The sequence below is a fragment of the Sinocyclocheilus grahami genome, unplaced genomic scaffold (assembly GCF_001515645.1).
Source record: "Sinocyclocheilus grahami isolate Dianchi unplaced genomic scaffold, SAMN03320097.WGS_v1.1 scaffold817.1, whole genome shotgun sequence".
NCBI classification, from domain to species: domain Eukaryota; kingdom Metazoa; phylum Chordata; class Actinopteri; order Cypriniformes; family Cyprinidae; genus Sinocyclocheilus; species Sinocyclocheilus grahami.
The window spans coordinates 64,128-77,729 of NW_015505996.1; the positions used below are offsets into that span (position 1 = coordinate 64,128).

Below are 13,602 nucleotides of genomic sequence, written 5' to 3' on the forward strand. Positions count from 1 at the left end.
TTCACACATACCGCTTAGAATTAAGGCCAAAAAGTTCTATCTTGGCCTCATCCGACCAGAGAATCTTATTTCTCACCATCTTGGAGTCCTCCATGCGGGCTTTCATGTGTCTTGCACTGAGGAGAGGCTTCCGTCGGGCCACTCTGCCATAAAGCCCCGACTGGTGGAGGGCTGCAGTGATGGTTGACTTTCTACAACTTTCTCCCATCTCCCGACTGCATCTCTGGAGCTCAGCCACAGTGATCTTTGGGTTCTTCTTTACCTCTCTCACCAAGGCTCTTCTCCCCCGATAGCTCAGTTTGGCCGGACGGCCGGCTCTAGGAAGGGTTCTGGTCGTCCCAAACGTCTTCCATTTAAGGATTATGGAGGCCACTGTGCTCTTAGGAACCTTAAGTGCAGCAGAAATTTTTTTGTAACCTTGGCGAGATCTGTGCCTTGCCACAATTCTGTTTCTGAGCTCTTCAGGCAGTTCCTTTGACTTCATGATTCTCATTTGCTCTGACATGGACTGTGAGCTGTAAGGTCTTATATAGACAGGTGTGTGGCTTTGCTAATCAAGTCCAATCAGTATAATCAAACACAGCTGGACTCAAATGCAGGCGTAGAACCCTCTCAAGGATGATCAGAAGAAATGGACAGGACCTGAGTTAAATATATGAGTGTCACAGCAAAGGGTCTGAATACTTAGGACCATGTGATATTTCAGTTTTTCTTTTTTAATAAATCTGCAAAAATGTCAACAATTCTGTGTTTTTCTGTCAATATGGTGTGCTGTGTGTACATTAATGAGGAAAAAAATTAACTTAAATGATTTTAGCAAATGGCTGCAATATAACAAAGAGTGAAAAATTTAAGAGGGTCTGAATACTTTCCGTACCCACTGTAAATAAATATTTTTCATCATTTTGAATTCAGATGTAGTTGGGTTTATTGTTTACAATATAATTATTTGATAAGAAATACGATTACATTTTAAGACTGAGTGTTTACTTTATTCTAATTAAAATGTTATAGGCATTTAAGAGTGTTTTAATATTGTTTCTTTTCATCTGTTTTGATATGTCCCTGTTTGTCACTCCACAGTTTACTGGTAGCATTACAAAAAATATACATTTCTTTATTTAGGAAGTGAGAACCAAATAACATTATCAACAATACTTGCTTGCTCCATGCTCTACTACTCTGTTCTCAAGCTTCAGGGTGTGTTCAGTCTAAAAGAGGAACCAAAATACACAGATCCAAAGCAATATGAAAGCAAATTAAAAGGCAATAATGAAAAAAGAGTGTAAACCCATGAAACATTTTTAATATTACAATGTGTAACCAGTCATGTGGTAAAACATTGAATTCCCATATAATACAAACAATAATTAAAGTGTTGTTAATCTTTGAGTGTTTTCCCATTTATGGTTCTCTAGGGAGACATATAAGCCCTATATGCTTCTATTTATTTATTTTGTGAGGAGGAGAAAGGAAACCCATTCCTACAAGTACAGTGCAACAGGGGGTGTGGCTGTCCCCACCTTAATGATCTCTCTTGTCATTGGTCTTCCAAAACCTGCAGCCAATTCAAAACCACATGCCACTTTCTGCACTCCCCCCACAAGCCACAGACAGCGTGAAGAGTGAGAGCGGTCGAGACAAGAGGGAGAATCACCCAGAGAGGAAAAACAGCAGAACAGAGAAGGTTTTAAGCATGCCAGCATATGCCACCAACATGAGGCTCAAGTTCCCCATTCTGGCCTTAATGCTGGAAGTCGTGACCATTGTCCTGTACGCTCTCCTTGTGGTATATGACACCGGTGATGCTCACGGAGATGGGAGTCATGAAGAATCGAATACAACTCATTCAAGCGGCCCAATGACCCTATATCCCAGTAAGTACCCCCCTGTCAGATTGGTGTATGTGTTGTGGATGTGTGTATACATCAGGTCTTGTTTTGACATCCAAATTGATTGGTTTCAATTAAGTCTAAAATTGTATTTAAATCTTGTTTTATTGGCTCAACTTGAACACATTATGTTATTAGGAACTTTAAGGGTTAGATCATGTGGACTTAGTTGGAAATTGTTGTTAACTTGTCATTGCCTACATGCTTTTGGTCATGGTCTGAATAAAATATTTTCTGGATGATTTGCAAATGAATTCATCCTTTTTAAGACTGATATTTACTCTAGTCAACTTTGCATTTAGTTTCATGGTGCTACTCACTTGTCAGTGTTCACTGAGAGGTTTATTTCTGCGAAGGCTTTGGCGGCAATATTTCACTAATGTTCATTCAGCACGCAAGTCCCTAAAAATACTCCCTCCAAAGAGGGCTCAGGCTCTTGCACTCTCAGGAGAAAGACAAAGAGGAGAGGGTGATGAAGGTCAGCTTTGGTTATTTATCCATGTCATATAGATCAGTGGTTTTCAACTAGTTCTCATTCAGGAGCCAGATCTTACACTGGACGTCTACTGGTGACTCAGTAAAGTACAAAACTGGTTAATGTAAGCTACAAATGGGAAAAAAAAATTTGTGTGATCAAACACTGATATTTATTCATATTACAATAAACATTTTCATTTCATTTGCACATAAAATTATTAACAAGACATGATACTGTAGACTGAATAGGTAAATTGGCCAATTTGGATTGAATTAAATTGAATCAGCTGCCAAGAGGTGCACAAAACGCATTATGGTTGCACAAACTGTGTAAATTTCCATTTTAAGTGAAACTTTATGTTATATAATCTGGGTCATATGTTTATCTTGCATAGTTTTGTTCATGGTTTTCTGTGTTAAGGATATGTACGTGTTGGCATTTCTGTAGAGCACTATGAATTTGAACCAAAATACTGATTGGATGAACATAATTTGATGTCAGCAACTAAACAAATGTGAAACATTCTCTCTTTCCCTTAAAAAGTTGATAAGCCTGATTTCATTTTGTGTCGTGACCCACCAGTTGACAACCACTGATCTACAGAATCTATTATAAAAGGAATTATTCATTCAAGCAAATAGAAACAGTGTATGTTTCCTTTGAGACCATTTCAACTTCAATTGCATTCCATTAATTTTCTCTACATGCTTTGCTTATTTGCAGAGATGACATGCATTGGTTGTAAATACCCTTATTTACTTTTATCTTCAAATTGCACTTGTGGTAGCTTGCTTAGACACGGTTTGGACTGAATCCAACTCTGGGGTGTGGAGAGTATGAACATGCAAGATTAGTCTCAGTGTCACGTGTCCTCAAAGTTTCCATTCAACCCTTCAAAATTTCATTACACTGACAAGTACATTGAACTTTACTGTTAATCTCATTGGATGCATTTGTCTAGGGCTTGATAAGAACTGTCATCTGTTTTTTTAATTGCAATTGTAACTTTCTTTGTGGTTGCCACACTACCTCACAGAGACACTGGACTGTTCCAGCCCCCTTTACCTAAACAATAATTTTCTCCAACAAACAAGAGTTCATTTGTGCAGTTCAAAGCAAGCTCCAAATTCAGCACAATATATGCTCATCCTGAATAATAACTCTTCTGCCTTTGAGTTGCAAAAGTTGTTTTCAGAGACTGTCAATTTAGCCACTTTAATGCATGTTTCATCATTCAACATTCTTCATAACTTAACTTTAAACATGTCAAAGTGCTGGGACAGAGATAGCATACAAATTCTTTGCCACCCAGTGAACCCGATGACCTTTCGACAATTAAAAGCATATGTGAAAATGAAAGAAAAATAAAAAGCATACGTGTTTGTAGAATGGGAAAATTGAGGCCATCTGTCACTTTGGTACAAACATGCAAAGCATTCCAGAAATGAGTGAGAAAAGCTTCAAAGAATAGAAAATAAAGGTTGCTTTAATCTGGGCAACAAAAAAACACATATAGCTAAGTTATGTCACTGCGCTCTAAATGAATGCTGACAGAATATAATTAAGTCATTGAACATTCGCAAAGAGAGGAAACCTTCCACCCATAAGTAAAATGGGACCTTTGAGATATTATCAGCAAATATGTTGCATGTGGGAAATGCGAAAACCTTCACTGGGAAAATTATTCTGTTTGCTGTAGCATCCAACAGTTGGGAAAAATGGATTGTGCACCACTCAGCCAGCAAAATTATCTATATTCCACTATGATGTTCTTCCAAAGTTTGCATATATGAAATAGCCAGTGAAAAGTCCTTTAGCCGACCCTATCATTGTAAATATGTATTGCTTAAGATCAACAGAAAGATCAGAGGAAAAGACTTGGGTCATGCAACAGCTGACAAGGGTTGTTTACCACTGTTTCAGCTGTGTCAGAGACCCACCTAAATGTTTTTGAGGGCTTTTCAGCAGGATCACATTTTATTACTCAACAACCATCAAAGACTACTGACAATAACATAAAAGGCTGGTTGAAGACAGAGTAAAAACACTACTGTGGTACCACGGGAAGTTTTTAGGATGGGAAGGGCTGCGATGATATAACAGAATCTAGTTTTATCACATTTTTGGTATCCTGTGTTGAGATTTTTTTCCATGAAACATCAAAAATTACCATTGAGAATTGAGTATATGCCGTAATAGATCACATTCAGTAGTTTGTTTTAAGATGGATTGCGAAGCAAGATAAGACTGAAATTTGCTGATTTTTAATCATCACATATTTATCTGAAGATTTCCTGTTTAGTCTCTTACTGTATCATTGTACAGTTGTTCTTTAAGTACAGTCTGCTGGGAGCATGGACTATGTTATAAAAAAGTACATGATCATTTATAAAGACAGCAAGCTATAAAAATATATATAGCCAGCTATAAAAATATGCAGCTATCAAAGAAATTTTAGTTTAGTTTGAGTCCTGATCAAAGTTCCTCACCACTAAGCTTAGTTGGTAGTACTTACAGGGGTCATCGGTTATCTTGATGAGCGTAGCAGATGTCAGAACATGAGCACTGTGATTAATGACTATTTGGGTTTGTTACTGGCAAGTTTAGATTTTGTGTGGATTACTGAATGGGTGGAGGGCTTCGGAGGCATTCCGAGGAAGTCTGAATGTTTGCCTATTCAAAGCTTGGTGCCACACCTTTTGGAGGTTCACGCGTCATAGTTCCACTTGTCTCTCTTGGGACTGACAGTGAGACCCTTTTTAAACTTACTGACAATCGTTAATGTGTCTGATTATTATCAGCAGGCACAATGATATGGTTTGTATTGTGTAGTCCGAAAACGGACTTTGCTGATGAATAAGGTGTTTTGGACGGTATCCTATCTCTGTGTCCAGGGACTGTATAGCTTCCTGAGTTGGACAGTCTAGAACTCATTTCCTCTTTGCAGGAAAGATGGGAAAAGGCCAGCAGTACTGGTACTATGTGTTGTGAAGACAATCAGTGTGCACATTTAGTTATTGTGAATTTATAGAAATTGTTATACCTTTCTGTATCCTTTTACTCTTTGCATTTCCATTCATCCACCCATGTCTCGGCAGAGAAACACTCTGGATGCATTCATTCAAAATGCAGCAGTGTAATACACATCATAGTAATTGGATTATTAATCCATGAATCAAAGTCACTCAGTTTCTCACATGGTTTCCATCCCCAATGGTGAGCATCATTCATGAAATCTAATGACTTCAGGTCACTGCAAATTGCTGGGTATGTTTTACATGCAATGCTTTATCAATCCAAATGAATCCAGTCTGATTTTCTGAAAATTATCTTCATATGTACCCTAAACTTTGCAGTCTGATTCACATATTTGTTTATATGAGCATTACATCTATTCTGAACAAAATTTCAGAGCATTTGCAATGACTAGTCGCCACGTTCAGAAACTGAGAAAGCGACAAAATGTTTTTTTGATTTGTCAAGTTGCAGCCAGTTAGAGCAATGAAGAGGCTGGATTGCTCTGAATGTGACTTATCCTGGAATAAGTATATTTTAACACTCATTAGTGTCATGTGAAGTGAATAAAATTACACACGCCAACAGGGTCACTAGAGGCAACTTCTTAACCTGTCATTCATAGACTAATAGAAGAGCACACAAGACCTTTGTACAGCAATGGAAAGAACATAGTTATTGATTAGTTCTGGTAATTTTGTAGGAATTAAATAGACTTAAAACAGAAATGTGTAAATATGTTGCTTTGTAACTATTCTGGTTGTACAGTTGTTCATCAAGAATTATTTTACTACTAAAAATATTATGCATTTTCTGTGATCTGCACACAAATGAACAGTTCACCCTAAAAAGAAAATTCTGTAATTTCCTCACCCTTATGTTGAGCATTATGTTATTGTTTCCTGTGGAACACATAAAATATCTGACAAAGAATGAAAATATCAAAAGAGCAAACATATCATAGTCCACCTCTGCGCTATGTTTCTAGTATTCTTAGGGATAGTTCAAATCAAAAACTCAAATTCTGTCATCATTTACTCACCCTCATGTCGTTCCAAACCCGTAAGACTTTCATTCACCTTTGGAACACAAATGAAGATAACTGACAGTCTAAGATCCATTGACAGTCTATGCAACTACCATTTTGAGCCTTACACACATATTTACACTGATCAGTGAACACAAACAGAAGTTTAAATTGTACTTGCTTGACGTGCAAGAAGAAACCTTATTGGTTCTTACAGAAGCCCAAATGTGCTGCGTAACACACAAGAATGAACCTCATTGGTTCTCACCATGGCCATCTCAAGCTGGCGCGGGGCCCAGTCCGCACCAGGGCCCTCATTTATCAACATTGTGTAGAAAAGGTTCTATATTCTGGCCAACTAATGAAATTTAGAATGTGTGTAAGTACAAATAAATCTGTATTTATCAAATGTGTGCACATGGTTCTTACGCACACCAGTAAATGATCTTTGTTGATAAATCCCATGTTCTTAAGCACCATGCTCATTCACGTTCATGGTCATTTGCTTTCAGAAACGTCTCCAATGAGCCATATATGGTGACAACACCTCCCTTTATAAATCACGTGAATGTATACATCCTCACCGAAATCATGGCAAAGAATTAGTATTTTTGGACTTTTGTATTACGTTTTAAACTTTGTCAAAGAAAACAAACAAAATACAAATAAATCTGTATTTATCAAATGTGCGCACATGGTTCTTACGCACACCAGTAAATGATCTTTGTTGATAAATCCTATGTTCTTAAGCACCATGCTCATTCACGTTCATGGTCATTTGCTTTCAGAAACGTCTCCAATGAGCCATATATGGTGACAACACCTCCCTTTATAAATCACGTGAATGTATACATCCTCACCGAAATCATGGCAAAGAATTAGTATTTTTGGACTTTTGTATTACGTTTTAAACTTTGTCAAAGAAAACAAACAAAAAGGTGGTATCCACTGAGAAGCCATTCTGTGCTTTCACTAAACAGATCAATAGTCTTTGAAAACGCATTCTCTGAGCAGCGCATGGTTTGCTGAATCTTCCAGCAAAGCGAGATCAGCCATGACACTATAGATACATTTCAAATGACTTCTCAGCTGTCTTTTATAGCTTTTCACACCAATTATGCAAATGTCTAGCTTGAACTATGAAATTACTATTTGAGTATTTGCAATTAAAGGACACAGGAAACATGTGACGGCAATTTATTTTTGTAGTATCACCATTCTGCCACTAGATTCTCTGTGTAAGCATGCTCAGAGTTGTGCTTTTATTTACACACAAGTTGGTAAATCCCACACTTTGTGTGAAACTGTTCTTACGCACTCATAACGCACACATCTGTGCATACGCACTGTTAATAAATGAGGGCCCAGATCTTTTTGAAGCATCAAAGTGATAGTTGTGTAGACTGTCAACGGAGGGACTGAAATCTTTCAGATTTCAATAAAAATGTAATTTGTGTTCGAAGTCAAAGATTACAGAATATTCATTTTTTTGGTTAATTATATGTCATACAATAGCGTGATGAACAGACATAAATTTATGTTGTTAATTATTCACTGATATAATACAACAGTGCATTGTTGACCTGTTCGAATTAAAGTTGAACTAAATGTGGTTCTAGCTTGCTGTGACTAATTTCAGACTTCAGGTGTGGAGAAACAGCTCTTTCTCATAAACTCTTTATCCATGTGTCCAGTGTTTCAGGATGTACACGTGATGATCTTCATTGGCTTTGGTTTCTTGATGACCTTCCTAAAGAGATATGGCTTCAGCAGTGTGGGCATCAACCTGTTGCTGGCTGCCTTTGGCTTGCAGTGGGGTCTTCTCCTCCAGAACATCTGGCATATGCATAACGGAAAAATAACAATCAACATTGAAAAGTAAACTTAACTTTTTGGTTATGGGGGGGGGGATGGGTGACTGACGTAATAAAACGGATCATTACTTCATCATCTATCAAAATAGTTAAATGCTAGATGTTCAGTTGTATTTGATTAAATATGCCAATAAAAAAATATATTTTCATATTTCATTCTCTGCAGAATGATTAATGCTGACTTCAGTACAGCAACTGTTCTGATCTCATTTGGAGCGGTTCTGGGAAAAACTAGCCCTGTCCAGCTTCTCATCATGACCCTGCTGGAGATCACTACCTTCTGCATCAATGAGCATTTGGTTGTGGGAATCCTTGGGGTATGTACAGGTTCATATATTAAATCAGTGCATAGATCATTTGTTTTGGTATTCTGGGGGAATTATTGTGAAGCCTCTTCTATCCTCAGTTGATCATTAAGTTGATTTGCACCAGATTTAAACACTACGCATAATTGTAATACTACTTATAATTAGGTTGAGGTTTCTAAATATTGGTACCAGAGCCTCATGAAATTTCATGCTATCTGAGTTCCTGCAAGGGACCTTCCTTCCTTCCTTTTACAAAAGGAAGCTGGGTCAAAGATGAAGGAAAAGCAGTTTAGGCAATTCTCTATCTCCTTACTAAAGTTGGCGGGATAAACTTAATGAACACACCCATTTTTCCAGTAACAACTGAAAGTGTACAAAGCACCTTCTTCGTCTTGAAGATATAGTGCCTGGATTAACTGGGGATAAAGGAAATAAAATTATCTCGATTGACTCACAACAGCATAAACAGGTCTGAAACTGAACAGTGGTGGCATCTCTATATAAGGAAATGAATCATACCTTAAAGCAGCAGTCAAACATAATGGTCATTTACCTCTTTTTCAGCTGGTATTCATAAACATTCTTGTCTCCTAACAGGTTTCTGATGTTGGTGCCTCTATGACTATCCATGCTTTTGGGGCTTACTTTGGATTAGCTGTCGCTCGTGTTCTTTATCGCCCTGGTCTTCGGAACGGCCATGAGAATGATGGCTCAGTCTATCACTCAGACTTGTTTGCAATGATCGGTATGTGTAGACCTTTCAGTCAGCTATAAAACAGAAACACTCTGTAATCAGAGTGACTAACGAGATCTGCTTACACGGGACTTACTTGCCCAAAAATTTATCCTAGAGCTTCAATATATAATGTTTGCATATGTACGCAGGATTTACAGTAATTGACATCCAAGCCAACTTGCATTTGGTAGATGCCATGTTTAACTGAACATGAATGAAAATGAGGCTGTGAGGGATTGATACACAGTCTGTTTAGAATGTTTGACTATTGTGTACCTTGGTATTGTGTCTGTAGGTACTTGTGAACATTCACCATTCCACTCTTCCTGTGTCTTTAGGCACAGTCTACCTGTGGATGTTCTGGCCCAGCTTTAATTCTGCTATTGCTGAACCTGGTGATCCTCAGCTAAGAGCTGTTATCAACACCTATTTCTCTCTGGCTGCTTGTGCTCTTGCTGCCTACGCTACCTCCAGTCTGGTGGAGAAGAAGGGGAAACTTGACATGGTGGGTCATACCAGTCTTTTGTTAATTTTACCAGGTCTCATATTTTAGCAGTCTATGATCCTTATGACTTAGCCTATTGTTTTTTGTGGCACAGGTTCACATTCAGAATGCCACTCTGGCTGGAGGTGTCGCTGTTGGTACCTGCGCTGACATGGACATCCAGCCATTTGGAGCAATGGTGATCGGAATCACTGCAGGCATTATCTCCACCGTTGGATTTAAGTTCCTCACTGTATGAGTATCCTTCATATCCCAGTGATTCTAATATTAGAACTCAGTCACATATTAATCATCTTTTTCTTTTCTCCTCAGCCCATACTCGCCTCTAAACTTGGAATCCAAGACACCTGTGGCGTGCATAACCTCCACGGCATGCCAGGCATCCTAGGGGGCCTTGCCGGTATTGTGGCGGCAGCACTAGGAAAGAAAGACAAGTATCTGGCAGTTCTTTACATTGTGTCTTTAGATCTTCCCTATTATCAGTATGGCAACAAATGGGATTAATATATCTGTGCTTGTTTATCCTAGTGTTACAGCAACTTATCAAGCATGTGGTTTGGCATCATCTCTGGGATTTGCTTTGGTGGGTGGGTTGATCACAGGTAGGTATTAATACAAGGACCATAATATCTGCAAGATATTGTCAAATATAAAAGGGTTTAATTAATCAATTTAAAGGAAAATGCCATTCATGCATACAATGAATATATCTACAGTATTCTTTGAAGAACATTAATCCAATTTCTAAATTAAATCTTTGACATACATTATATATACTGTACACACACACCACATGATATTATGTATGAATGTAAACTGAAAAATGTAAATATATTAAAAGTAAATTGAAAACTGTATAAAGATTTTTCACAACCATGTGAAACCAACATGAATTCAAAAAGTACCTATGTAAGAACTTGCCACATGGATTTTAAACAATTTTTGGACACACTTATTTGTCATTCACCCAATTAGAATTACTCTGTTGTATTACAAAAAAAATTGTACAAAACACAAAGTAAAAAAGTGTTACCTTTTCCAGGCCTGATTATGAAGATTCCATTCTGGGGGCAGCCACCTGATCAAAACTGCTTCGATGACTCAATCTTCTGGGAGGTACGTCAAAAAGATTGATATGTTAATGCTATTTTGTAATGCAAGGACATGGTCACAACTGTTTTTAATTCTTAGGAAAATGTCTTACAGCTGATAAGTTTGACAATTGTGGATGCTTCTGAAATGCAGGTACCTGAGGAAGAAGAGGAAAACGAAGAGCGTTTGACTCACGGCGAATCTTCCAAGAACAAAGCAGAGGCTTGAAGCTCTGCTCAAAACCAGCTCACTTCACAAATCAAGAGAGCCAGTCCAACACTCTTAAAAATAAATGTGCTTCACGATGCCATAGAAGAACCTTTTTATCTAAATGGTTCCATAAAGAACCTTTAACATCTGAAGAACCTTTCTGTTTCACAAAAGGTTCTTTGTGGCAAACGAAGGTTCTTCAGATTATAAAAAGGTAAGAAAGAGATGGTTCTTTAAAGAACCTTTGACTGAATGGTTCTTTATGGAACCAAAATGGTTCTTCTATGGCATCGCTTGAAGAACCTTTTGAAGCACCTTTATTTTTAAGAGTGAGCAACTCAGGGGCTTTACAACATCAGCATCAACTCCGTTCTCTAAAATCCTCAACAGTGAACTCACCATAAGTACTAAGAGATGTCAATTTATTTTTTTCTTTTTGTAATGGATGCTTTTTTTCTAAATACATGTAGCTAAATTAAAAAAAAAAAAACACCTGCAACTTATATTATGACACTGAGAAGTGGCATCTCAAACCTTCTCAAATTTGCCATTGTAAAATGCAATGTAAGAAGGTTAAAAATGATTACCAAAAAGTTACTAAGCTAACTCTTGTAGGTCAGTTTTTGTTGCCGTCTGCTGAACTGCACAGAACTGAATAGTTGCTCACTGTAATGTACCAAAAATCTGAGCCAATGCAAGACGTGTTGCTTAAGTGTCTGTTATCAAAGTAGTTCATTTTACCTTGAATAAGCTTTTTTTATTTTGTACTGACCCAACTTTTATTATCACTAGAGATTTTGACCAATTTTTTTTTTTTTTTTACGGTCATACCTGTTAGTCGACATCCAAAGAGAGATCCTTCAACTTTCTTGCAACAAGTTGCTTATTATTGTGATCAGTAACAGCCCTTTATGCAATGATATATGCAGTATTTTAAGCTATTGTATCCTAAAGAACTAACAAATGTATTGTTTACTTTTATATTTTCACACATTTTCTAATACTTTATTATGAACTCAGGCAAATACAGTGGCCCCAAAAAGTATCTAAAAAGTCACATTTAAAATGTTATATAAAATATTTAAAAAAAGCAATATTGGTATGTATTTAAAAGAAAGATCATAACTAAGCACACTTTTCCAGTTTGTTAGGATAACATTAGTGGAACATGTCATAGTTTATGTGATTATTTTCAGCTGTTGTAGGACACCTGAGTGAACTTGTGAACTTGAGAAGCACTGAAGAACTTCATACTTCCACTAACGGGCCCAGGGACCAACTGATTAAAAGTAATGACATAAATGACTAAGAAATGAAATTAATTCTGAGGAAACACTCTTTCATCATTTGTTTGTCAGTATAGTGGCATTTTGGGGCCACTGTACATTTACATCTTTGAAACTTCATCTTTTTGTCAGGATTATTGTAAAACTGATCTCATACAATTAGCCTTACAATAAAAGCTCATTTACCACATTGCTTGAACGTTCAGCTCATAGTAAAAATAACCAGACGTGATCAGATTGTCTCAGCTTGTACTTTGTAAGACTACTAAATGCCATGTTTTTAATGATAAAAAGGATATAATCCTTGCAGACAGTCTTACTGCAATTTGACTTACTGATTCAACTTTTGTAAATGTATGTGTTCCCATATGCCTCACCTCATCAATTAATTGTATTTGAAAAGTCTGTGAATGTATTAAACTTTTACTTTTATTTCTTAAAACCAGCTATATGGATTATTTTTTGTTAGAATGTACTGAAGGATGTTATGTTAATTTGTGATGCGAGTATAATCAGGTTTTAAATCATTTTTGTTTTTACATTTTTGTGCAACGGCATTTTAGTTGACATCTTGTGGTATGGTATCTAACTATAACAAATAGTATTTAGGCTATGCAGCATTTGCAAGCACATTTTAAAGATTAACTGGACTATTTGGGGGTAGTCATGGCCTAATGGTTAGAGAGTCAGACTTGTGCGGGTTTGGGTGCGGGTGCGGGTGCGGGTTTGAGTCTTGGTACCGGCAGGGATGATAGGTGGGTGGAGCGAATGACCAGCGCTCTTTTAAACCTTCAATACCACGACTGAGGTGAGAACCCCCAACTGCTCCCTGGGCGCCGCAGCAAAAATGGCCACTTTAACCCACTGATGGGTTAAATTCACAAATTCTCAGTATGGGACACCATACTAAGCATGCCCTTTCCTCCTTTTTTTTCCCTTTCCTATTTGTACTTTTAAAAATTATTTTGTTACATGAGACAAAAAACAGACAAAATGATGGTAACAAAAAATGATAAAATGGTAAAAGTAACTGTTCACCATTCAAAAGACCTTAAAGCAAGATTTTAAAATGTATACGATGTTTAACAGGGAGCCAATGCAGTGTTGACAGAACCGGGCTAATATGGTCATACTTCTTGGTTCTAGTAAGAACTCTAGATTCTGCATTTTGAACCAGCT

The 13,602-nt window shown here is 37.3% G+C and overlaps 1 protein-coding gene across 1 annotated transcript; it reads left to right on the forward strand.

Annotated features, from left to right (window-relative positions):
- Positions 1 to 1,609: 1,609 nt before the first annotated feature.
- Positions 1,610 to 11,248, forward strand: LOC107562311 (ammonium transporter Rh type A-like). The gene is made up of 10 exons (XM_016246941.1): positions 1,610 to 1,877; positions 8,107 to 8,290; positions 8,453 to 8,603; positions 9,192 to 9,339; positions 9,669 to 9,835; positions 9,930 to 10,067; positions 10,148 to 10,269; positions 10,364 to 10,437; positions 10,878 to 10,951; positions 11,081 to 11,248. Exons 1-10 carry the CDS (start codon positions 1,697 to 1,699, stop codon positions 11,153 to 11,155), a joined length of 1,314 nt encoding a protein of 437 aa, XP_016102427.1. The 5' UTR covers positions 1,610 to 1,696; the 3' UTR covers positions 11,156 to 11,248.
- The last annotated feature ends 2,354 nt before the right edge of the window (positions 11,249 to 13,602 follow it).